A 23,337-nucleotide genomic window follows, 5' to 3' on the forward strand; every position below is an offset into this window, starting at 1 on the left:
GCAGTATGGGGTATGTCTGTCTTGCATGAATACGAATTGTGCTGCTTTATAGTTTTGCTGGTGCCATACACATCTCTCTGAAGTCAAGACCCATGTGACTGAAGAGGACAAACTTAGCTTAGGGCTGGATTCTAGCTTAATGAGGGGCACCTGTGGGCCAATCAGAGGCCCAAGAAGGCAGCGCTGAAGTCTGACCCTCTTTGTACTGTGAGGGGTGATCCTGTTGCGTTGTCAACAAAAACTGAAGCATATTGGCCAGCCTGCAAGAAAGAAGCTAGAGGTGAGTGAATGAATTAAACCTTTTGTAGTGTTTAAATTACCACTTAAGGGTTACTTGCAAATACCTCCCCTTAAAACAACTGTAAAGGAACCATTTAGTAAATGTATTTTTTTGATTATATTTTTTCCTTTATGGGTTTTTTTAATTGAAAAGGCCATTACAATTTTAGACACACAGAAGGACACACATAACTATAGCAAAAGCAAAAACAATGTTTTTAACACAATTAAAAACACAAACACTTTTACAATATACATTTAGAACAGTTTAGCCTTTAGACACAGCTTTGGCCTGCATTTTCTTGGCTGCCAAGACAAATTGTGCATAAGACATTCTGATCCAAATAGGAAAGAAGGAAAATTAGTTTCTCCTCCACAGGAGAAGAATGTATATCCTTTAGAATATCAGCTAGAAATGTATTTCTGGGCTCTTATACATAGGGTAAACAAAATTTAATGTGGAAAGTCTTCTGGGACCAAGGCTCCACAAATACACAGATGAGCTATGGTCAGTGTTTTTGTATAACAACCTGTTAAAATGGCAGAAGGCACAGTTTGAAATTACACAGATATTAAAGCCATTCTAAGATTGGAAAGAATTATATTGGACAGATAAGAAGCTCTGCTTTGATCCTTTTTAAATAATTTGAACCAGGGGGAAAAATCTACAGTGAGAGATTGAATTTCTGTCCAGCATAGCATTAATCTTAAAGATCCAATCTCGTCTATTGAAATGAGGCAGGAGGACCCCAGTAAATGTTAATCTTTATCCCAAAGATCTGCCAGTAGCCTGAGGTTTAAAATAACATCTGCCCTTGGGCTCTTTATTTCCATGCTAGATAACGAGAGAGAAAATGGGTGGCCAAAATCATGTCATTCAATTACCTACTCCTGTATACATGTAATGATAAATGCCCTATATTGGACCCACTGCGAAATTGCAGCCAAAAATACCCAGTTCCATGTTTATGGCTTTTAGCAGCATTTGTGCATTTGAAAATGCTCACCTGCAGGAAGAGAATTCCATTGACTGAAATAGTGAAAAGTTTGCTGTACTTGTCCACTCCGCTCACTGATTCCAACGAACTGAAAGCAAGAGGTACCATTATCTTCAGCAATTGTAATGGATGCACCTCCCCTTTAAAAATGTGTTCAAGTAGCCCCTGTAATATGTGTTCCACTATTTTAGGAGGGTTGCAACCATGCGTTGTACTTTAAAAGAAATGTTAATTTTTGTTTTGGGAGACAGAATTTACTGCTTTGAGTGAAAGTGTCATACTGCACAGGAACTTGGCTTGCCCAAAGCAAGCAGGTAAGAATTCCCATGTATGTCAAGATACCTTGGGTGTGTTTGGGGTGGTATGGCAATTTGTAACTTGTCAAGTGTGTAGTGTGGAGAAGTCAGTATGTAGTATAGGAAACAAATTTGTTGCCTGCCCTCGAAATGTAATCTATAAAGGGAAACCTTTGCTCTCTCCAAGACCATCAGTTGTTGATGACTACTTTCTGAAGCTTTTTCAGTAAGATCAGTGGTGTGACCAGATTTCAGTCCAAAGTGGTCATGGTGTGTGTGTGTGGTGGGGCAGAACTAAGGCCAAACTAATAAAGGGGAGGCTCAAAGCATGTCCCAACAGTATGATTTACTTAACCTTTGGATTCCTGGTACAGTACATTTCAAAGCAATCTTGAAGGAACAAGAGCAGACACAAGGTTCCCAGGGTAGTATATTCATGCCTATACCCAACCCTACTGGGGGGGGAGTGAGAGGAAAACATTCTATATATGCTACCAACGCCCCTGCTGTAGACAGACATGTTCTGGGTAGGGAGAGATCACTTACACAAAGTGAACATCCTAAAGTGTAGGGCAAGGAGAGAAAACGAAATTCAGTAATCATACTGGAATACGATAGTATTTTCAGTGGGGAAAACTGTGCCATAATATTCCCATTATGGGGTCACAGGTGGAGGATTACTAGAGATATTTCCTTGTGGTGGGGTTGAGATAACTGCCTTATCCAAATAATAAGAGGCTGTAGCCCAATGCAGGCAGCTACCAGCAATGTGCTATATCAAGGGAGAGACTCTTGCTATGGCTGCTTCACATGGTAAATGGCTTACAAAGAGTTACAAATCTTGTGTAGAACAACCTTCATACACAATAAACTTCTAGTTTTCCATGTGTGTTCATGATCTCCCACTTACTATATGTAACCAGGTAGATACTGCTATGAAGTGCATCATGTTCCTCATGAGCAGGGACACTACAAAGGGAGTGTAGCCAGTGCCCATGCATGCACACACGCAACACATTGCCCTGATTTGTTCCTGCCTTTCGCCAAGTCTGACTCCGGCCTTGGCTGAGGTGACAACAGGGTGTGGCGCTTGAGCCAGAGTATTTGACTTGGATGTGGAAGAACCCAATTAAGATGTCTACTTGTAAATTCACACGGTGTCCCTGGATAAGTCCCTTCTCAGGCTAACCAGCCTCACAGGACTGTTGAGAGGATAAGGATAAAAATCTATAACAATCCACTCTCAAACTCTTGGGCAGGTCAGGAAGAAAACATGTATTTTCTTGCCATAGTTAGACTTCTGCATATACATACTCACATGTTCTGCTGGCAGAGTGACTCAACACAGATAAGCAAGCGCAGGCGATCCTGGGTTCGTGGCTGGCTTTTGTTTGAATGATTCCTGTTAGCTGCGACAGGCAGAAACACATCAGGTACAAAACGCGGTACCTGCAGCTGGAAATAAATCCTTGGCCACAACAACTGCATAATTCTGTTTTATCTTCTTGCCTTAAACTATTTCACACCCTAGTGTTTAAAAGCCCTACACAAAAAGTCTTTTGGCCCACCTCTTTCTGTTCATCGTCACTCCAAGGACCACTCAGGCATCAAAGGCCCACTTGAACAAATGATATCCAAGTTCAAGTGCCAGGTTCTGGCTTCCATATCTTTTAAAAATTACCAACAAGCATTTCAAAAACTTAAAGGACCAACTGAAACTGAGACAAGATTCTGTTGAGGCTAAATTTGGTCCCTCCATCACTACTATGTCATAAAATCTAAAGTAGGTCTCTAGACTGGAGAAATATACATTTTCTAAATAAACAAAAAAAACCTCTGATTCCCCTCTTCTGTCCTATCTGCTTTATTTAGTTTAATCACTAGCAACATGAAGTAAAAAGCAGAAAACATTGGGGAAAACACATTTTTGGGAGGTTTTCCAAGGTTCTCTCCCCCCCCCCATTTTTCTGATGGAAAAAATAGAAATTTTGGGAGCAATGAAAAGAAAACTCCTATGAAATACTCTTTCAGAATGAGTTAAATGCTTTTAAAGCAGGCAGCACAATCCAGAGGGGGAGGGGAGCTACGCCGTGGCCGACGATGGCACAGCCATACTGCCTCCTAAGCAGCTTGCTGTGCTGCGGCCAGCAACCCAACAGGGATGCTCCCTCAACCCCTGTTGAACCACTGTATGCAGCTCCATGGGCTGCACCTATGTTTTTGCCAGCGTAAATTCACGCTGGCAAATGTGGGCATGCCAGTGCCGAAAGGGCTCAGGGAGCTGACTGATGCCAGCCCATCCCCACGAATGCCCCCTTTGGCGCCATCCCCTTTGGCCCCTGCACTGGAGATGCATCAGTGTGTGCATCCGCCTGGGCTGCGCCAGTGCCTATGTGAGGCTTTGCCGTGCCGCTCCCCAGCACTGGCGTTAAGTGCCCTGGCAGCGATGTAAATGCTCCTTATGCCATTGGAAATGGCATTTATGCTGGCACCAGGGTCACCCCACCTCCTCAACCCTTTTGCCCCCCCCCCTTTGTGGCTTGCACTGGAAGTGGCCCTTCTGTAGACATAAACAGCTCTTAAACCCAAGATGCATTTCTGCACTTAGAGGGATATGTAATCTTCATGAGAGCATGCATGGCTTTCACTGCTTCTCAACTGTTGAACACCTTCTATTATCCTTTTGACCTCTCCTCAGACCACTGTGGCACACATACCCACAGACAGAGTTTTTCTCTGATGTTTTGGTGCAGTTTCTGTCCCATTTCCTTCTGATTTACCCAAAGTTTTCATTAAGAACTGAGCTCTCTCTACCTTTCAGATAGCAAAAATTAAGGTACATGTAACATAGGGTACATCAGCTTGCAGTTTTATCTCAAGAGTTAGGTATAGTTGCAATTTTGCTTGTAGAAAACTACGATATTTATAACTTTAAAATTACATAAATATGTCAAAAATTGCAATTTTATATGCTAAGCAAGTTATTATAAGTGATATATTTTATGTTGTTAAAGCAGTTAAATTAGTTTAGATTTGATAGGACAGTAAATATGGCATATATTTCGATTTTTCCCAAAATTCCCCACCACTACCACCACAAAAAGGGAAGGTGACTTTTTCCCATGGCTTTGAGATTTCTGGAAATTTTACATCTCTCTTACTCACTGAATAGAGAGACTAAGAACTTATACAGACTGAACAGTGCTGGGATGAGTTTTATTGTCTGGAGTAGCTTGGTTGTCTATGGCAGAGTTTACTTTATCATAGAGCAGGATGGTAGACAACAGAGGTACTCCAGACAATAGTTCATCAAGTACAAATGTGAGGTAAAATAGTCATCTGCAAGGGCTGGTGTCAGTGGGGCAGGGGAGCTCTGAATAACATCCAGCTTCCAAACTATGGATACTAAACATACAGAAATCTTTATTTGTATTGGAAACCTATTTCTAACACTCAAAGCTGTTTGAGAAGTACCAAAAACACAGACAGTTGAATATTTCGCTTTTGACATTGCAAAGGGGGTGTGTGCGCGCACGCTAAATAAAGCAGTCCTAGAACACGACAAGTGGAATAACTAGTTGAATGTCTTAACTGCTTCTCAGCATGGCATTCAACCACAAAAGGAGCTGCTATTTTTTTTACAGGTCAAGTTCTTGGGCATTCTTATAGTGAAAGGGAAGGGAGAGAGGGTGCCAGGGAAGTCGTGCCTTCAGACCTTACATTCCTGTATTAAAAGGAGCAAGAAGGTGGCCAGACCTGTACCTGAGCATAGGGTTGAGCAAGTGGCAGACTGGTTGATATTCAGATCTAATCTTCAAACCACTAATCCCTCTGAGCTGCAAGATCATTCTTCTACATATGGGAAGCGAATCAGGTTCCACAAACCATTATTGTACTCACAATGTACTGGCCTTTAACAACATTTCTTATTTAGCACTGGCATGCCCACACTCCATGGGTTTATTTCATCTGACAGTCCCACATTGCCTAGTATTTCTATGCTGAATAACCCATTTTAGTATACCACTTAATTTAAGCCCTTACCAACATGCAGTGTAGCAGTGAAGATGTAGTATCCACTTAAAGGTGCTTTGTATTGACCATTGGTAAGGTTTAGGCCTAGGCCACGATGGAATATCTTCCCTGATTTAGGCTAGGAGCAAAGAAATAAAGGCTCATGAACACTGGAGAGAAAAATCGGTCTAGCTTTCCATATTATGTTTGAGTGTAAAAATCCAAACTGGATGCCCAAAGAAATGTACTCACATCAGAGAAAGAAGTGATTGGGTCATTTGTTAAACATACACTTAGCGGAGATAAGAAATAAAATATGGTAAATTTTTACAATGTGGAACAAGTAAGGACTGAACCCAGAGCCCGCTAAGCTTTTATTAGGTAAACTAACATTTTTTCTAAAGTTTCTCAGATTCCAGAACACTAGTGTTTTTTATTTAAGAAAGCAGCTTAGATCTGGTTGCAGAACATACTATAATAGTCCAGAAATCAGAAGTCACATCCAAAGTGTATTTCTACAGATCTCAAAATCAAATCAGTTGTGATTGATAATCCTGGCTTTGGATTTATAAGGTCTGCCACCTTGAAGAACTCCAAAATAAGGAACATGTTTTGAGACCAAAAGAAAATGACATACATGCATCACAAGAATAACAGTACTTTATTAGAATACTGTGTCATATTAAAATTGCTCTTATCTTTGCATTTCTAAAGAACACTACTATGTTTTAATACTAAATAAGGGAGAGGGGGTAAGTCTATATGGCTGGCTGTCCTGTTTTAGGGCTATTGAGATAAAAACAAACTTCCTTCTTGCTGACGTTTGCAAGAAAAGTGATGTCAACCCAGCTAAAGATAATCCCCTTTCCCCCACTACTTACTATGTAGTATAGATGAAGTTCTTTAAGGGATCGTCGTTCAATGGAAATGTTCTTCCGGGTCCGGCAGTGGAAAGCTGCCTCCACTCTCCCCTGTTCCCTGGTTGCCAACAGTGAGCCAGTTATCTGAGCCAAGAAGTTCTCTTTTCTCCTGTCTCTCTCCTCCTCCTCCTGGCAGTTGTCACAGGATTTCAGATTAAACTCTTCCCATTCCCTGATTATTCCTGAGTAGCCAAAACACAAAACCACTTAACAAGGCTGGGTCTAATCAAGCTTTCTGTGGAATTAAAGGTCAAAATCCACTCGCTTTCAACAACAGCAAGGTCCAGTCTAGTCAGACCAGGCAATCACACTACTCTTATCTTAACACAGGTCATCCCAATTGTTGGTCTGTCTGGATTCTTTTACACAACCAAGGTTCAATAGGGAAAGTATCCACTTCTGAAGCAGCAAGGAAAGGAGAACAAGGAATGAATGTTGACCTGATAACTATGCCTCAGGTTCAAGCTACATGACTATTGCTGACCTGCCTGTCCTTGGGAACATTCTAGTACAAGATAACACATCATATAACAACTTCATGCTCAGAGTTTCTTCACTCCACTGCCAAAGCTTGCATCGTCATTTATTTTAGACATTTATACACTGGGGACCCAAAATGGCTTACCCCCTCAATTTTATCCTCCTGGCTCCAGCTTGAATTTGCTTTCCAAAACTGTGTTGGAATTGACCCCAAGCAAAGTTTCTCTAATGGGACATTTATTTGTTCATAAGTACATTTTTGTTGCATATTTATAATATTTCTGTCTTGCCTTTCTGAAATCTCTTGCCTAAGGCAGTAATGGGTGGAAAATGGCTCATAAATGTAGACTAGCATACTCAAGAGAATGTTGATTATTGTTGACCGGTTGGCAAGTGAATTTTACCAACTGATGTTAAAATCATCTACATAGTTGGATTTATATTTTCCCACCTGAAAAATGACACAGATGTGAAAAATGCTGTGTGACTCATCACCATTCTACACAGAAATCTCCCCAGAGCAGACCCTTCTATCTCAGACACCATATTCTTGGAGGGATGTCAGCCTTGCCAACATTTACAATTTAACTACAAGTATATTGATGTTCAGGATTTAGAAGAATCTACAGTTATGAGACTTAGGGGCAAAAAAAATCATTTCAATTTTTGTTTTAGGATCAACTTAGTCCTGAAGAAAAGTAAATAACTCAAAAACTAAAATCTCAGAGCCCAGAAAGATCACTAAAGGCCTGATTAGTGATTCCCTACATGCTGGCTTTAGTAGGCCTGCTCAGAGTGTGCAATTTTTGTTCCATACCTTTAAGCAGCAACCGGAATTCCCGCAGCAGCTCCTCCTGACTGATCACAGCTCCAGGAGGTCCCGGTGGACCAGCTGGCCCTGGAGGGCCAGGAATGCCAAACTAGAACCCAAGTACAGGACAACATTTCTTAACATCACTGCCCCTTTATAGAATGAGCTAGCAAACCTATTAATTACTTTGACATGGTTCACATCTCTGGGTTCTAAAGGATGCTTCTATGTCTGCCATAGGTTTGCTATACATTAAAAAAAAAGTTGGTCGAAGGTTTTGTAACCATATTAGCATGGAAATGGCTCATATTTTCCCAAATGATTTATTTGGAAAATGTATGCACCACCTCTCCAGAGACCTGTTTGAGGCTGCTTGCAACTAAAATAATACAGCCATTAAAACTCAATCATTTAAAACAACAACAACATGCCAACACCATTAGAACAAATCCCTTAAAAAGACCAGTCTGGTATCACTAAAACAAGTCAGGACAGCAGCAGCATAAATACATGCTGAACATCCTAAAATGGCCAGAAGAAGACCAAAAAATGTTTGAAAGTTAAACAGCTTAGTTAAAAGCAGAATGTTTTAGCCTGGTGCCTAAAAAAAAAGGTAAGGTAGGCACCTGGTGAGCTTCAAGGGCGAGGGCATTCCAAAGGTGAGGAGGCACCACCACTGAAAAAGCCCTGTCTCTGGTCACCACTCACCTCACCAGGCCAGGGCACAGCAACAACGGCTTCAAGAAGAGGTTCTTAACTGGCAGGCTAGACAATATGGGTGGAGACAGTCCTTCAATATGGGTGGAGACAGTCCTTGGCCCAAGACTTTTAGGACTTTAAAGATAAGAAATCATCACTTTGAATTGTGCCTGGAAAGGGACAGGCAGCCAATGCAAATCTTTTGGCACAGAGGGGATATATGATCCCTGTGTCCAGCTGCTGGCAATAACCTAGTACTTTGGAATAACTGAAAATTCCAAACAGTTTAGCTTTAGACTGTGACATGCCTTTTTGCAAATTAACTGTAAATATGTCAAAACAAATTTGCATCTGAAACAAGAAAGCTAAGAATGTGAGAAGTGGGACGGCATAATTTGCCTGGTTTAAAAGAATACACAGGTATTAGTCCTTTACTGGGTGTCATTCTGTATGTGGAAAGAATGTAAGAAGCACATTAAGGGGCTAACTACATGCCACACACAAATATATGCAACTGAGCCCATTTTTGTAAAACGGAACAGCTACCTAGGGTTGTATAGAGTCTTCTAAAAGCATACAACTACAAACTAGTGGCTCAGCTAGTTTGTAATACATAGGAATGCCCCTTATGTTCTCTTACAGCTATTACCTTTTTAATTCCATCCTTTCTAAAAGAGCTCAGGGCTCTTTTTAGTTCTCCCCTCTTCCATTTTATCCTCAACACACACCTAGCTTGAGCTCACCCAGTCAGTTTAGTGGATATTTGAAGCCACGCCACCCTAGTTCTAGCCCAACACTCTAAACACCACATTTCACAGCCTCTCAGATCTATATATTGATTAGCAGGCATATAAAGACAGATTGCTAACCTTTCCAGCCTGATTTATAAAGAAGCTTCATCTCTCAAGTGAGTCATAAGTATTAAAGATCAACCCTCTTTTTTTTTTACAAAGTTTTTAATTCCCTGCCATAATTCTTCTAGACTTCTTAAAGCACACACCTGTCTCCGATCTACTGCTAGGCCAACTATGCACTTTTGGTTACATGTAGGAAGGCTCTATCTGTTTTGATGAAGAGCTAAGGAGCCTTGATATGTCAAAATCTGAGAACCCACTGTCTGGACAGACTCTATTTTGTGCAACTATTACTATTAAAGTCTTCCTTTGTGAAGTTTTTGTGCTAAAAATCACTGCCTCTGCCACCTCCCACAAGCTGCTTTTACCCAACACTGGGGAAAACATGTGCGCATGTGGGGGTTGATTTTGGTAGGCAAACAATGTGAAAGGAAAAGCTAAACATTTAAAAGGAGAGGTGCGTGTCTCTCTCAGCGGCCATTCTACCTGGCTACCTGGCTACCTGAGAAGCGAGAGGTGAAACACCAGTCCCTCTCCATCAGTCTATGTGGGAACAAATGCTGTTTGCCACTGCGCCCTCACAGAGCAACCTCCTGCAGCGGGCATGTCATCTGATCATTTTGGAATAGTTTTATGAGATCACCTGAATTTTCCCTTTTCTCTTTCTGTGGCATATATGTTTCTGTGAACTGTAAACTGCCTGAATGCAGGGTCAGAAAAGTCGTATATTAATGTACCAAATGCAATAAAATTACCCTGATTTTTTGGGATTTGCTTTTTCTCCTTTGTTTGCTGTTGGCTCCTTTGTTTGATTGCTTCATAAAGAACATCCAGGCATCCCTGGGGTCAATGTGAGCATTTCCTGTAATTGTTTCCTTCATGTAATGAGCAGTAAAAGAAAATAAAAGGTAAAGTTACCACCAGTGCAGCTGTACATGCGCAGACAACCAGAGAACACAGAAGCAAAAAAGATAACAATGTTTTTTAAAAAAACATTCCTTTGGGATACTTTGCTTGGCATCTTCATGAGGCCTGCCATATGCATGTGTGCATTCACACACTTCAGTTAGTGTCCTGTATATGCAATGTTTTTTATTATTATATATTAGTTTTCCTTATATCAGCTTACAATGAAAGTTTATTAAAATCAAACAATAAAATATCAAGACATTAAAAACAAAAATTGTGATTAAAAAACTCTGAAACAAGACATCTGAAGATCATCAGGAAATCTGAAGTTGAGTATTTTCAATATGCCGATCATACCCATTTATTCATTTATCTAAGAATCCAGATTCAGCTGACTCTGGAATCTGTGGTAGATGAGAATGAACAATCTGCAGCTGAATCCAGACATAATGGAGATGTCATTTGTTGGGAATGATATTGGTCGTTAGAAGCTGGACTCCTTTCTAGATGGGGTCACACTGACCTTCTTGGATCAAGCAAAGAGATTGGAGATGCTTCTAGACCCAACCCTGCTCTTTGAAAAGCATAGATTGGAGTAGTTTCTAGGAATCCCTTTTATCATCTGCATCCAATTCAGAATCATTGGTCCCTTCGTCATTCTGCTGACCTCACCAGACTGATCGATGCCCATGAACAAGCACTTCTCCCTATCTACACTGCCCGCAAAATTAGGTCATTCCAGCATTTCCTCCTGAGGATATCTTATTTTGGAGGTCTGCAATGACTGTGTTAGAGGTTCAGCCTTTTCTGTGATAGTACCCCACCCTGGGAAATAACTTTCCCAAGGGGATGCCAAGAGCATTTTATCCACTTAGGTTCTACAAACTCTATAAGGGAACCTTTTCTGGCTGAGCGCTTTGGACTGCGCTCTGATTCTGGGAAATACTTGCAATATTTGGGATGCTGATTTATTTAAATGCTGCTGTTCCAATGTTTAAATTACACCTCAGACTTTGCAAGCATTCCCCGCTTAATGGGTTCATTAAAAAAAAAACAGCTGAGAAAAGGCCAAAAAGCCTTTAAAATATGTTTCTCTAGTTTGTACAGCTATCATTCTTGACTATACAATTGCCATACAAACCAATGTAGAAATCCTAGAAGTTCCCCATATATCTGAGGGAGATGGAAGGGCTCCATTTTGAAATGGCCATTGGGATTTTTAGGCGTGCTTTTTGCAATGGCTTAGTTGCTTCCTTGTTAGTGAAATTCAGCTCTCTTCCATAGCTGGTTTCCCACAATTAGTATCTGATACAAAGGAGAAGCATGCATAGGACATTTATATTGTCCATAATTTTGTTTTTCTAGAATCTTGGTCCTGGTTCACAGATTCACTCCTTGAGGACTACAACATCATGATGATGTTGGAATGGGCCACCATGGATCTAATGCCCGTTAGAATTTTTATATCATCTCACGTGACACTTTTCAAAGTCACAAAATGAAGGCTAATGAAGGAATCAGACGATACACATCTTATGTATGGAACAGCCCACTGAGTCAAATAATTGGAAGAGAACTAAAATGTCCCTTGTTCAGTCCACACCTTCTGCTCAAACATCTGTCCACAGTGTTGAAAGCAGAAGTATCACAAAGTGATAGTACCAAGATGGCTGCAAAAAGCAGATGCAGTTTGACAGATATGGATCTGGACTAGGACATAAGTTATAACTATCCCCCCACATGTGCTATTTCACTGATCAGAAATTCCTCACCACAGTTGCTTGAAGTCTCGGTAAGGTGCGGGAACCCAGGCACAATTCTGGAGCACTTTGAGATGCCAAGAAAAGTTTCAGGGTAGGCCCAGGCTAACCTGATCTCGTCAGATCTCGGAAGCTAAGCAGGGTCAGCCCTGGTTAGTATTTGGATGGGAGACCACCAAGGAATACTAGGGTTGCTGTGCAGAGGAAGGCACTGGCAAACCACCTCTGTTAGTCACTTGCCATGAAAACCCCAAAAAGGGGTCGCCATAAATCGGCTGCGACTTGAGCACTTTACACACACACAGCTGTAATAGACCACGCTATACCACACATGAGCATAGGCTTACAGCATTGACTTGGTAAGATGACATCTTCACATCACATCAGTGATAAAAGTCTATGTAGATGTTTGCAACATTTGTAAAGACTTTCATGGACCTACTGTATACTTTTCCAGATTCTGCTGAATTTCCCAGTCTTGTTCAGCATTTTCTTACCAGGGGAAGTACTACAAATCTGAAAGACTGCCTCCTTCTGTATGAAACTGCTGATTTGTTAAGGTCTTCTTCTGAAGAAGAAGTGCCTCCTTCCGTAAAAGTTAGGTGGGTTTCTAAAGGAGACTGAGCTTTTCCTGTCATGACACATTGTTTATGTAACATCCTCCACAAGGAACTTTGTCAAGCACCTTCCCTATATCTTTTAGGTGCCAGGTAAAAACTTTTATTAAGGACTTTAGCAAGATATAATTATAAAAAAAATTAAATCTACTTCCTTTTGTTTTGTGACTGTGGATTATTATAACAATTGTATACTGTCTTTAATGATGTAAATCGCCTCAGATATTTATGTGAATGGAAAGGCAGGATATAACTGTTTAAAAATATATTAAAATCAAACATCAACTTTTGACTTAAGTAAAATTAGCTGGCATCTCTGAAAATACATGCTTTCACTGATGTACAACCCAATGCCATGCATGTTTACTTAGAACTTAACCCTATTATACTTGATGAGGGCATAGTGTGTATAAGACTGCAGCTTTAGCTTCATGTTGGAATAAACCAAACTACTTTGTACTGAAGAACACATGCCCAGATCCCTCAGTCTAAACTTCAAAGCATCTGAGGGAGGCGTGTGGGAGTTCAAAGCATAACTTCTGTCCTTTGAGAGTCATAACTAGATAGCATGTCCTTTCCAAGTGGCATTATCTCCCATGCTCCTTTACTCAATGCAAGGGAATGTGGGATAGTACCGTTACAGAACAGCAGTAGTCAGATCTATACCAAAATTGCAGTGTAAACAGTGCTGAAGCAAAATGGATTACAGCTAAACTTACAACCCAACAACTGTATGCATGTTTAGTGCACTCGGAAATAACCTGCAGTGAGACTCCCACACATATTCCATGGATATTTGAAATTGTTGATAGAAACACACACTTTCTCATGCAAATATTCTTCTACATAACATCCCAAAGTAAAATCCAGCCCCCTCACAGGGTACTACTTTCGCTACTCTTTCAGTGTTAGTTCTGTGCCACGCTCATTGGGAGAATGAATCAGAAAACAGCTACATTAAATTAATACATTTCAGTTATTACCAAGGGATGGACTGAGTAAGCCAACTGGGGAGTAGTAGATGTGCTCACCGGATCATTGGAGAGGCTGCTTGCTCTCTGTCCTGTGGGATATTCATTCCATTGGGATTTCTTTTCATGGCTCCTTCTGCTTCCATTTTTCTCAGTTTCCACAGAACCAGCACAAGAAGCCATTTCTAGAAGCCCCATGGCCAAGAGTAGAAGGGGACAGCTGGAAAGGCGAGGTCCTGCCATCATCTGGATCACAGTTTCTATGGAAACTGAGCCCCGGATTTAGGCATTGCCAGGGACCTCTTAAAAGCAGAAAGAAAATTAGGCTATAGATGCTCAAACATGCAGTGACAGAGTTCCACAGAGGAGATTTCACAAAGGATAACCAACTGCGGCGGAGGGAGGGGATTCAACAGTACCCTACATTATATATATAAAATCACATCACAATCACCCAGATCAAAAACGTTGAATTTTTTCAGAAAATTCAAAGAAAGGAGGGAGGGGGAAAGGTGGGACAAACAAAATAAAGAGACCCTTAATTAAGCTCCCACCACAACGGGTTAAAAGCCTGGTGCTTCCAGAGGGTGGAAAAAAATTAAGGCAGTTTCCAGAGTTGGGGAAGAAGGGTGGGAATAAGCGCCTAATATGGCTTCACCGGTAGACCCTTCTAACTCACAAAGCTTAGCCAGAAGTAAAAAAAAAAACAGCCGCAGCAAACAGTTGATGTAGTGGCAGCCAGTCCTCTCCTTCTTGGATCCACGTTTAGCTTTTTGATTTTAAATGCAGACTGCAAAAATCCTCCTCTGGCACGTCCATCCACCCCTCTCTGCAGCGGCCCCTCTTTTTGCGCGCTAGGACTCGGGGCTCCGGGAAAAACACCCTCCGCCCGGGCTGAGCCTTCCTGCCGGCGGCTTCCCTTCCTTTAATAAGCTTGAATTCCCCGCCTTCGCAGGCGCCCCTCCCGGGCATCGAGCTGACGTCATCCTCTAGCCACAGCCGTGGCATAATTGCGCCAGCCAAGGGGGTGAAGAGCCAAGGAGCTGGGAGATCCAGCTACCGGCAGCCAACTGCATCGCCCGCACGCTTCTGGCCCACGTTGCGATGCCAGCGCCGGTGGCGGCGTGGGGAGACGGACAGCCCGAATGCAGCTTGGGCAAGTTTTAAGCATTGAGAGAGGCCGGCGCAAAACAAAGCGCAGCGCTCCGTTTCCCCCATGCAAGCCGCCTGCAAAAGCCAGTAAGAGTTTGATTAATTCACCCAGAGGGGTGTGTGTCTATTCATCCTGCATTGCTCCTGCTTTGATGTAATGCTAGCTATGGCCATGTCTGCAAAAAACCCTTTTTTTTTGAGGATAATATATGTGCACTTGGTATTCATTTCTCGCACTCAAACTACCCTATTTTGTTGTTGTTACAAGAGAGTTCCACTTCTCAAAACGTGGATGTTTACGTTTGGGGCCTCTTACAGATTTTTTTAAAATCAAATACCTTTCTGATTCACAGGTTTATTTCTCGGTTCTCACCATTGCAACACTGTTTGTAAAGAGACCAATTTCTTTTCACTATTTTATTTGCTGCATGGAACAGAGCTCCCACCCTCCCTGGCTTTCCGCAAGTGACACAAAGCTGAATTATTCAAGAGGGCTTTTTGTACAGGTAATAGGGCTGTGCCCTGACCTGGGCTTTTATGCGGATCTGCTGCTCTCTAGCTGTACAGTATTTGCAGTCGAATTCTCAAAACAGTATGTACAAGGGCTTTTTGCTTCGAAAAATTTCAGGAGTACCTTGTGATCAATTGTGCATACCTAGTGGAAATGTGAAGCTTCTGAACCACATGTGAGTCCCTTCCGCCTAAAAACACTGCTTTGTAATTGGCTGTGGTGTATTTTTTTAAAAAAATACGTCACCAGCCCCTGTCAGCCCCAAAGCAGGATTCTTCCATTTGATCTGAACTGAGTGGCCATTTTACAGCCAAAGCAGATACAGGTCCGGACAACCCCACTACCACCACCAATTTGTTTCTGTATAACTCAGTTCACAGGTCATAAGAACATAAAAACACTCACACAGTCATTTGTGACATTCATAGTTCCATCGGTAGTCTTGCTAGCAAAAAAAAAAGGCACACACACACAGCCATTTCACAACCAAAGGGAGGAGAGAAAGGGATGAGGGAATAGGAGGGTGGAGAGGACTTAAAAATCAACTGGAGCGGGGTCTCTTAAAACAGCCTGCTGCATGCCAGGCTCTTACTGGAACGACCTGGCTGCAGGGTATGAGAGGGGTGGGGGAGAGAAAACTTTCTGGACAGCCTGAGTAGAACTGGGGGAACATATGCAAAAGATCACATTCTTCTCGCTGCAAGACTCCCTCCCGCCCCCAAATCACCCATAACATTTCTTTCCAATATTCAATGCAATTGACATACCAGGTCCTTGTAATATTGGAAACCAGTCATGCCTTGATTTAAACTTTTTGTCCTTTTCACCTAATGATCCCCCTCAAATGCCTTTTCTGTTTGCCCTCAAGGGACCATGGGGGATCATGCCTGCACATGGGCAACCTGGCTGCTCTCAGGCTCTTATAGGGAATCCTCAGGTCACTCGCCTCTTTTTCCCACCGCCAAAGGTCCTGAACCCAATTAATGGCTAATAATTATATAGCACTACCAGGCAGGATCAAGGCAGCGATAGAGGAAGAACCAGGGAGAAAGGGGGTCCAATTCTCGAGAATTGGAGGAACTAGCTGCTGGAATGGGGGGTGTGGGGGTGGGGAGAGGCAGAATCTATGGAACCGAATCAAGTTGAGATTTCAGAGCTGCTAGCTGGCTGGAGGTGTTATTCCCATGAAACTATTTCTTAGGATGATAAGCAGCCACATTTGTGATTATTGTGTAACCAGTCATTTGTGATTATTTCAGCAATCTTGCTTGTCTCAAACAAAAAAACCTGTTTGATCAGGCTGAGGTCTGAAACTGATCAATACTCACTGTGAAACTGACCAGTTAGCATCATCCTATTCCATCTTCCAAGGGTGGGGTTGAATGAGGGGATAAGAAAAGAGGGAGGGAGAAGAGAGAATGGGTGGGGGGAGAACACCTTGAATTGACAAGTATGCACAGGGCCAGCTTTCGATTTAGGATTGAGGCAGACATTAAATTTGGGGTAAAGCAGCATCCTGAAAATGTGAGGGGAGAGCAAGGTGACTTCTGAAGGTCGGAAAATACATGCATAATCAAAACAAGGTCCCGAAGTACTCAGGCTTGATGGCAACAGAAACAATCCATGCATGAAAGGCCCTGGATAGCCCAGGATAGCCCAATCTTGTCAGACCTTAGAAACTAATCAGGGTCAACTTTGGTCAGTGTTTGGATGGGAGACCATCAAGAATCCCTGCACAGAGGCAGGCAATGGCAAACCACCTCTGAACATCTCAAGCTGCGAGTTGATGGCAAAAAAAGGGTGCACTATAACAATGTGGTTCAGAGAGAGGCTTAGAGTCGAGGGTTGGGAACTGTACCACTGTGTGTAGTTTGTACTGTCTATGACTTAAGTAGGCTCATACTACGTAATTTTTGCTTTTGTTTAATGGGTTGTGTCAATACTTACGCTGTGCTCCACTCTGGTTGGTTTTCTAGTTCTCTAAAAGTCAAATTGGAGGGAAAGCAGCATGGTACAGCCTGATCTTGTCAGATCTTGGAAGCTAAGCAGGGTCAGCCCTGGTTAGTATTTGGATGGGAGACCACCAAGGAATACCAGGGTTGCTGTGCAGAGGAAGGCCCTGGCAAACCACCTCTGTTAGTCTCTTGCCATGAAAACCCCATAAGGGGTCGCCATAAGTCGGCTGTGACTTGACGGCACTTTACACACACACAAGTCAAATTACTATTGCATTGTCTTTTGAATGTCCCACTTTTGACTGTGCCGATTTATTCCATGTAACCTGCCTGGAGTCCCAGTGAGAAAGGCGGAGTATAAATAACGTAAATAAATAAATAACACCTTATGCTTAGCAGCTAAAAGATGGTGTAGAATGCCAGGACATATCAGCCGTGACATCATCACAAAATTAAGAGTTAGTCAGTGCCCCTTTATATAAGCTCATGTGGACATCATGGGCTTGGTGCCATGTGGAAAAAAACTTTATTTTCCAAAAGTGACAAATCCCGATGATTTCATAGAGGTTGCCAGCAGGCCAGATCAAATTGGTTTACGGTAGTCCTGCAACAAAACCATGTGTAATGAGACCTAGACAAGGATGAACCATCAACAAAGGGATCAGCTGCTCTGAGTTCTGAATGCTCATGAAAATTCAAAGTTATCCTCTGTTTGCTGAGGTCAAAACAGAAGCATCATAGAGGCCCATGTTTATACTGAAAGAAGACAGCTAGGAGGTCACAAAGGCAGGGGTCTCCAATGTAGTGCCCATGGGCACCATGACACCCACTGACACCTTTTCTGGTGCCCACCAAGTGTTTTTAGGAAGTGGGCAGGCCAAGTAGGGCTTTCGTCCAGCAAGGTTTCTGATTGGCTATTGTAGTTAGTTTTATAAAAAATGTTGCTTTGGCAGCAGCTGCCACCACAGCACAAGGATCTGCACTGTGTTACTGAAGTTAAGCTGTGGCAATTGTTTTGTAGCTGGCTCTGCCTTCTGCGGCAGCCATTTTGTGGCAGCCATTTTGTGGCTGCGTCCACCATGCCATGTCAGAAATCCAGATGTGCCCACAGGTTTAAAAAGGTTGGGGGGGGGGCTGCACTAAGGTGTGTGGTGCACTGGCTTGAGTATCAGGCAGGTTAACCCTGTTGTCTTGCTATGCTGGCAGCTATTGAGTGAAAGTTCAGAGTAATGTAATCTTCATCCCGTGCACTCCCAAGCAGCAAAGCACAAAGTGTTGTAGTTGTAGAAACAGATAACTATATAAAAGTACTGGCAGACCCAGCATCCTTGGCGACTCCGCTATCACCCACTGATCTTGATGGAAGTGTGCAAATGATGTTCACATATATTAAGAAGAAGACTTGGTTTTTATATGCCAACTTTCTCTACCGCTTAAGGAAGAATCAAACCAGTTTACAATCCCCTTCCCTTCCTCTCCCCACAACAGACACCCTGTGAGGTAGGTGGGGCTGAGAGAGTTCGGAGAGAACTGTGACTAGCCCACAGTCACCCAGATGGCTTCAGGTGGAGGAGTGGGGAAAACAACCTGGTTCACCGGATTAGCATCCGCCGCTCATGTGGAGGAGTGGGGAATCAAACCCAGTTCACCAGATCAGAGTCCACTGCTCCAAACCACTGCTCTTAACCACTATACCACACTGGCTCTCCATGTATGGAAGACACCAGTCAACATGGGTTAATCATCAGTGCCCATCAACAAGAAGCATCCATAGTCTGATGAACAAGAAGGCAGCAACCAACTTTGGAACACAGGCAGGATAATGCTGCTTCAGCTGTCTTGGTTGTGGGCTTCCTAGAGACACCTGTTCACTGTGTGAACAGACTGCTGGACTTGATGGACCTTAGTCTGATCCAGCATGGCCTTTCTTATATTCTTATGTTCTGATGTAACCGATGACTTTGAAGGCAATGAACTCTCCAGCAATGACCCCCCACAAGTGGCAGAAAAGCCCAGGAGGCATCACCTTTGTGGTTGAAGGCAGTGGCGGACCTACATATTTGGGGCCCTGAAGCTTGAACTGTTATGGGGGGCCCTTCACAACCAGCAACAAGAGGGCAACATCCAACAAGGTCCAGAGGGCCTTGCTGCCTTTGCAAGGACCTCGAGGCTCGAAGGGTGAAGAACAGGGTGGTGGGGTGGATTCCTTGAAAATGGGCCATACAGTGATGAAAGAACTATTAAGCTGTGCACCAACAAAGGATTTGAGGATCCCACTGCTGTGTAGGCTGTGAATAGATTCTGGTGAGCTCAGTGAGCCCGTACAGCTAGGGGGTTCGAGCACTGCAAACCCCCGAGAAAATTTTGAAATTTGACCAATTACAGGGACATTTTCAGGCCTTATGAAACGGGTATTAGAGCATATTCTAAAGTCAATATTGAGTACTTCCACCCATTTGCTTATGATTCTATCACTAAAAAGCTCCATCGATTTTGTTGAGAAATTAACTCATTAAAAAAAAGTTGCTTCAGGAGGCCCCTCCAGGATTAGGGGCCCTGCAGCTTAAGCTTCATTAGTTTCACAGTAGATCCACCTCTGGTTGAAGGGAGTGCCTATTCAGAAACAGAGGCCTCCATCCTAGAAAGAAACTTGGCTTGCAAGCTTTCAACATTTTGTGACTAGCCTCAGAACTCCATGGCAGCCATTTTGGGATTGGCTACAACCCCTAATGACACCCGTTTTGTGGGAATAAATCAATTTTCTCAAAATTCCATAAGGGCCCATAGGTTCAACAGGATTGGGGATCCCTTGGCAGCCCAAACACAGCTAGGGACAGAACAGGAAAAGGTTACAGCGGTCTATAACCAACTCTTCTGCCCCCACTCTGAGCATGCTCTCCTTGAGCCCCACATTGACATTCTAAATGTATTACATGTGATGGATATTTTACTGGTCATGAACTGTTCCAATAAACTGTACTATTCTAAATGTATCACACCAGAAGTACTCCACGTACAGCCAGAAGGACAATGAGCCAGCCTCATCACTCTTGCTAGAACCCTGGTTGCAAGAGCTTGGCTCTTAGCCCTGGTCGGGTGTTGCAGCGGAGAGTGCTCTGCCACTTATTGTGAGCATCATCGTGGACTGCTGTGGTGAGTGCCTGTTTGCTAAACTATATTTACAGGAGAGTCACCACTAAAACAATCCTCTGGGGTTGCCTTTTGTCAGAAGTCAATGGCCTCTTATGCAGGGACGTTTCCCCACAGTCACCCCAGCCGACTGCTTCGGGGCTTCCTTTTGATTATGCATGCCTTTTCCACCCATCAGAGGTCGCCTCGCTCTCCCCACACATTTTGCCCGTGTTTTCCAGATGCTGTGTTTTAGCCAGAATCTGGAAAACGCGGGCAAAATACGTGGGGAGAGAAAGGTGACCTCTGACGGGTGGAAAAGGCATGCATAATCAAAAGGAAGCCCCGACTCAGTCAGCTGGGGTAACTGTGGGGAAACGTCCCTGCATAAAAGGATAGAGGCTGTTCTAACTTATGTTACCTCTTTTGCTGTAAGTGTACACCACTGCCAGGTTCTGCATTGATAGGCAGCAAAATAGCAGCAAAATAGCTCTTTGAACTTACAGTTTCGTAGCACAAAGGAGCCGGAATGAGTCCAGGAAAGAAGTTAGAAAATGAGTCCAGGAAAGAAGGTAAAAATGCCAATTAGCACAGGACGATTTTGCATCGGTTGCAGCCCAGCGCCATCTTGCTTCCCCCCCCCTTCTGGGCCCCTATTCCTCTCACTTCTACCGCTACCCTTTGCATCAATAGTATTCTGCCTGCATAAGTGATTTCCGCTTGTACAAGAGTGTTGATGTCTCCGTATGAATTTCCCCTGCTATTTGGTTATCTTTGCTCTCTGTTCATTTAGGAGTAGTCCTATCTCTGCTCAGGGAACAAGACAAGATTGTTCTAAATATGTATATACCTGCTCATTCAAAAAGTTCATAAGGTAACAGTTCGCTTGGAGAAAATGGCCTCTTTGGAAGGTGGACTTTATGGCATTATACCTCATTGAAGTCCCTCCCTGCCCCAAACTCCACCCTCCTCAGGCTCCATCTGCAAAATCTCCAAATATTTCCCAATCTAGTGGCAATCCTAGGCAGCATACATAATTTCATCACATATTTCCTTTATCCTCACAACATCTCTGTGACATACAGTGATCAGGAAGATAGTAACGGGCTAGGGTTTCCAGGTCCTTCTTTGCCATCGGCGGGAGATTTTTGGGGGTAGAGCCTGAGGAGGGCGGGGTTTGGGGAGGGGAGGGGCTTCAATGCCATAGAGTTCAATTGCCAAAGCGGCCATTTTTCTCCAGGTGATCTGATCTCCATCGGCTGAAGATCAGTTGAATTAGCAGGAGATCTCCATCTACTACCTGGCAGTTGGCAACCCTATAATGGGCCCAGTTACTCATATGTAAATCTCAATGAGATTTACATATGAGTAAAGACCCAGATCTCCCCTCACTCTATACATTACACTGCATTTACTTACAAAGGTAAATATTGTATAGTACCTAAAAATACTCATGCCTTTCCCTCGGTGTGTTTTTCATATTAGGAACAGATTTTAGTGACATACAGGGATATCTATGACTGAGTATACACGCAGAACCAAAGAGGAGAAGAGAGGGAAGAAAAAATGAGGTCTTCCATTCCTTTCCCTTTCATGTGCCAGTGAATTTTAAGCCTCGTTCTTGGGCTGTCCTGTCATTGCCTTGGCCCACTGTTCCCAGCAGAGTGATGCAACCAAGCTGTTCTCCCCCCACCACACACACACACACCCATTCCCATTTCCTTGAAGGAAAGGACCATGCAGATGAAGTCATGGGAATGAAAACTCCATCTGTTGTTGAAAACAAAGCAGCGTACAAAGACTGTCAATGTACACGGCTTCCCTGTCTAATTAAAGTACTCTGTTGTCTTAAAGTCATAAACCAAGGTAAGTTAACCCTTTCTAATAGCTGTTAAATGCATTTATTTTAAAGTGTATACCATGCATCCAAAGCCCCAGGCAGTAATCAAACAGTTAAAGGCAACAAGCAGGTAAGAACCTAAGGAGAACCCTGCTGGATCAGAACGGTCATTCATCTTGATTCCCATAGTGGCTAGTTAGATTAGATGCCTTAGAAGGCTTGCAAGCAGGTCACAGAGGCCAAAGCCTTACCCTTTTGTCAGCAACTAATATTTGGAGGGCCTTGACGTGGATTGCCCAGGCTAGCCCAATCATGTCAGATCTCAGAAGTTAAATAGGGTTGGCCCTGGTTAGCATTTGGATGGGAAACCACCAAGGCAGTCCAGGGTTGCCATGCAGAAGTAGGCAATGCCAAACCACTACTGCTCATCTCTTGCCTTGAAAACTCCACGGTGTCGCCATAAGTCAGCTGTGATTTGACAGCACTTTCCACCACCACTAGTACTGAGAGGTACAATACCTCCAAACATGAAGGTTTCAGTTAGCCATCAAGGTTTATAGCCATGGTTCCATCAATTTGTCTAATCAACTTTTAAATCCCCCTGAGCTAGTGGCTATGACTACCTCCTGTAGCAGTGAGTTCCACAATTACACACGGATATTTTATTTTGTTTTTCCTGAATGTACTGCCTGTCAATTTCACTGGGTGCCCATGAGGTCAGGTATTTTTGGGAGAGGGAGAAAAAAAATTATCTGCCACTTTTTCCAGACCTTGCATAGTTTTACAAAACTCTATCATTGTCCCGTTGTCTTTCTTAACATTGGAATTTTTTAGCCTTTCCTTGTAGAGAAATCCCTCAATTGTTTTAGTTGCAGCCATTCAAAAACTGATTGGGTGCATTAACATCCACATTGCATGGCGGAAATTGCTTGTCCTAGCAACAACTGCATTCTTGTGAGTTAGTTATAAAATGAGGTGTTTCAGTATGTTGTGGCCTGTTTTTATTGTGCTGGCCATCAGTGGTAACTGCACAGTGAGAACAAATCTACCATTAACTGGATGATGTCTCTTGTGATCAACAGTTTTATTGCTGGCTGTCTTTTATATGCTACATATGGACAGAATCTCCATCTCTCTCTGGG

The 23,337-nt window shown here is 43.0% G+C and overlaps 1 protein-coding gene across 1 annotated transcript; it reads right to left on the reverse strand.

Annotated features, from left to right (window-relative positions):
- Nucleotides 1–46: 46 nt before the first annotated feature.
- On the reverse strand, nucleotides 47–13,851 carry ERFE (erythroferrone). Its single transcript, XM_056850239.1, has 8 exons — nucleotides 13,669–13,851; nucleotides 10,107–10,226; nucleotides 7,805–7,907; nucleotides 6,469–6,689; nucleotides 5,618–5,726; nucleotides 2,892–2,982; nucleotides 1,287–1,365; nucleotides 47–260 (listed from the first exon to the last, which is right to left on the reverse strand). The coding sequence occupies exons 1-8, from the start codon at nucleotides 13,849–13,851 to the stop codon at nucleotides 162–164; spliced, it is 1,005 nt and encodes a 334-aa protein (XP_056706217.1). The 3' UTR covers nucleotides 47–161.
- Nucleotides 13,852–23,337: the final 9,486 nt, after the last annotated feature.

The sequence above is a fragment of the Euleptes europaea genome, chromosome 5, assembly GCF_029931775.1.
Source record: "Euleptes europaea isolate rEulEur1 chromosome 5, rEulEur1.hap1, whole genome shotgun sequence".
Lineage (NCBI taxonomy): Eukaryota > Metazoa > Chordata > Lepidosauria > Squamata > Sphaerodactylidae > Euleptes > Euleptes europaea.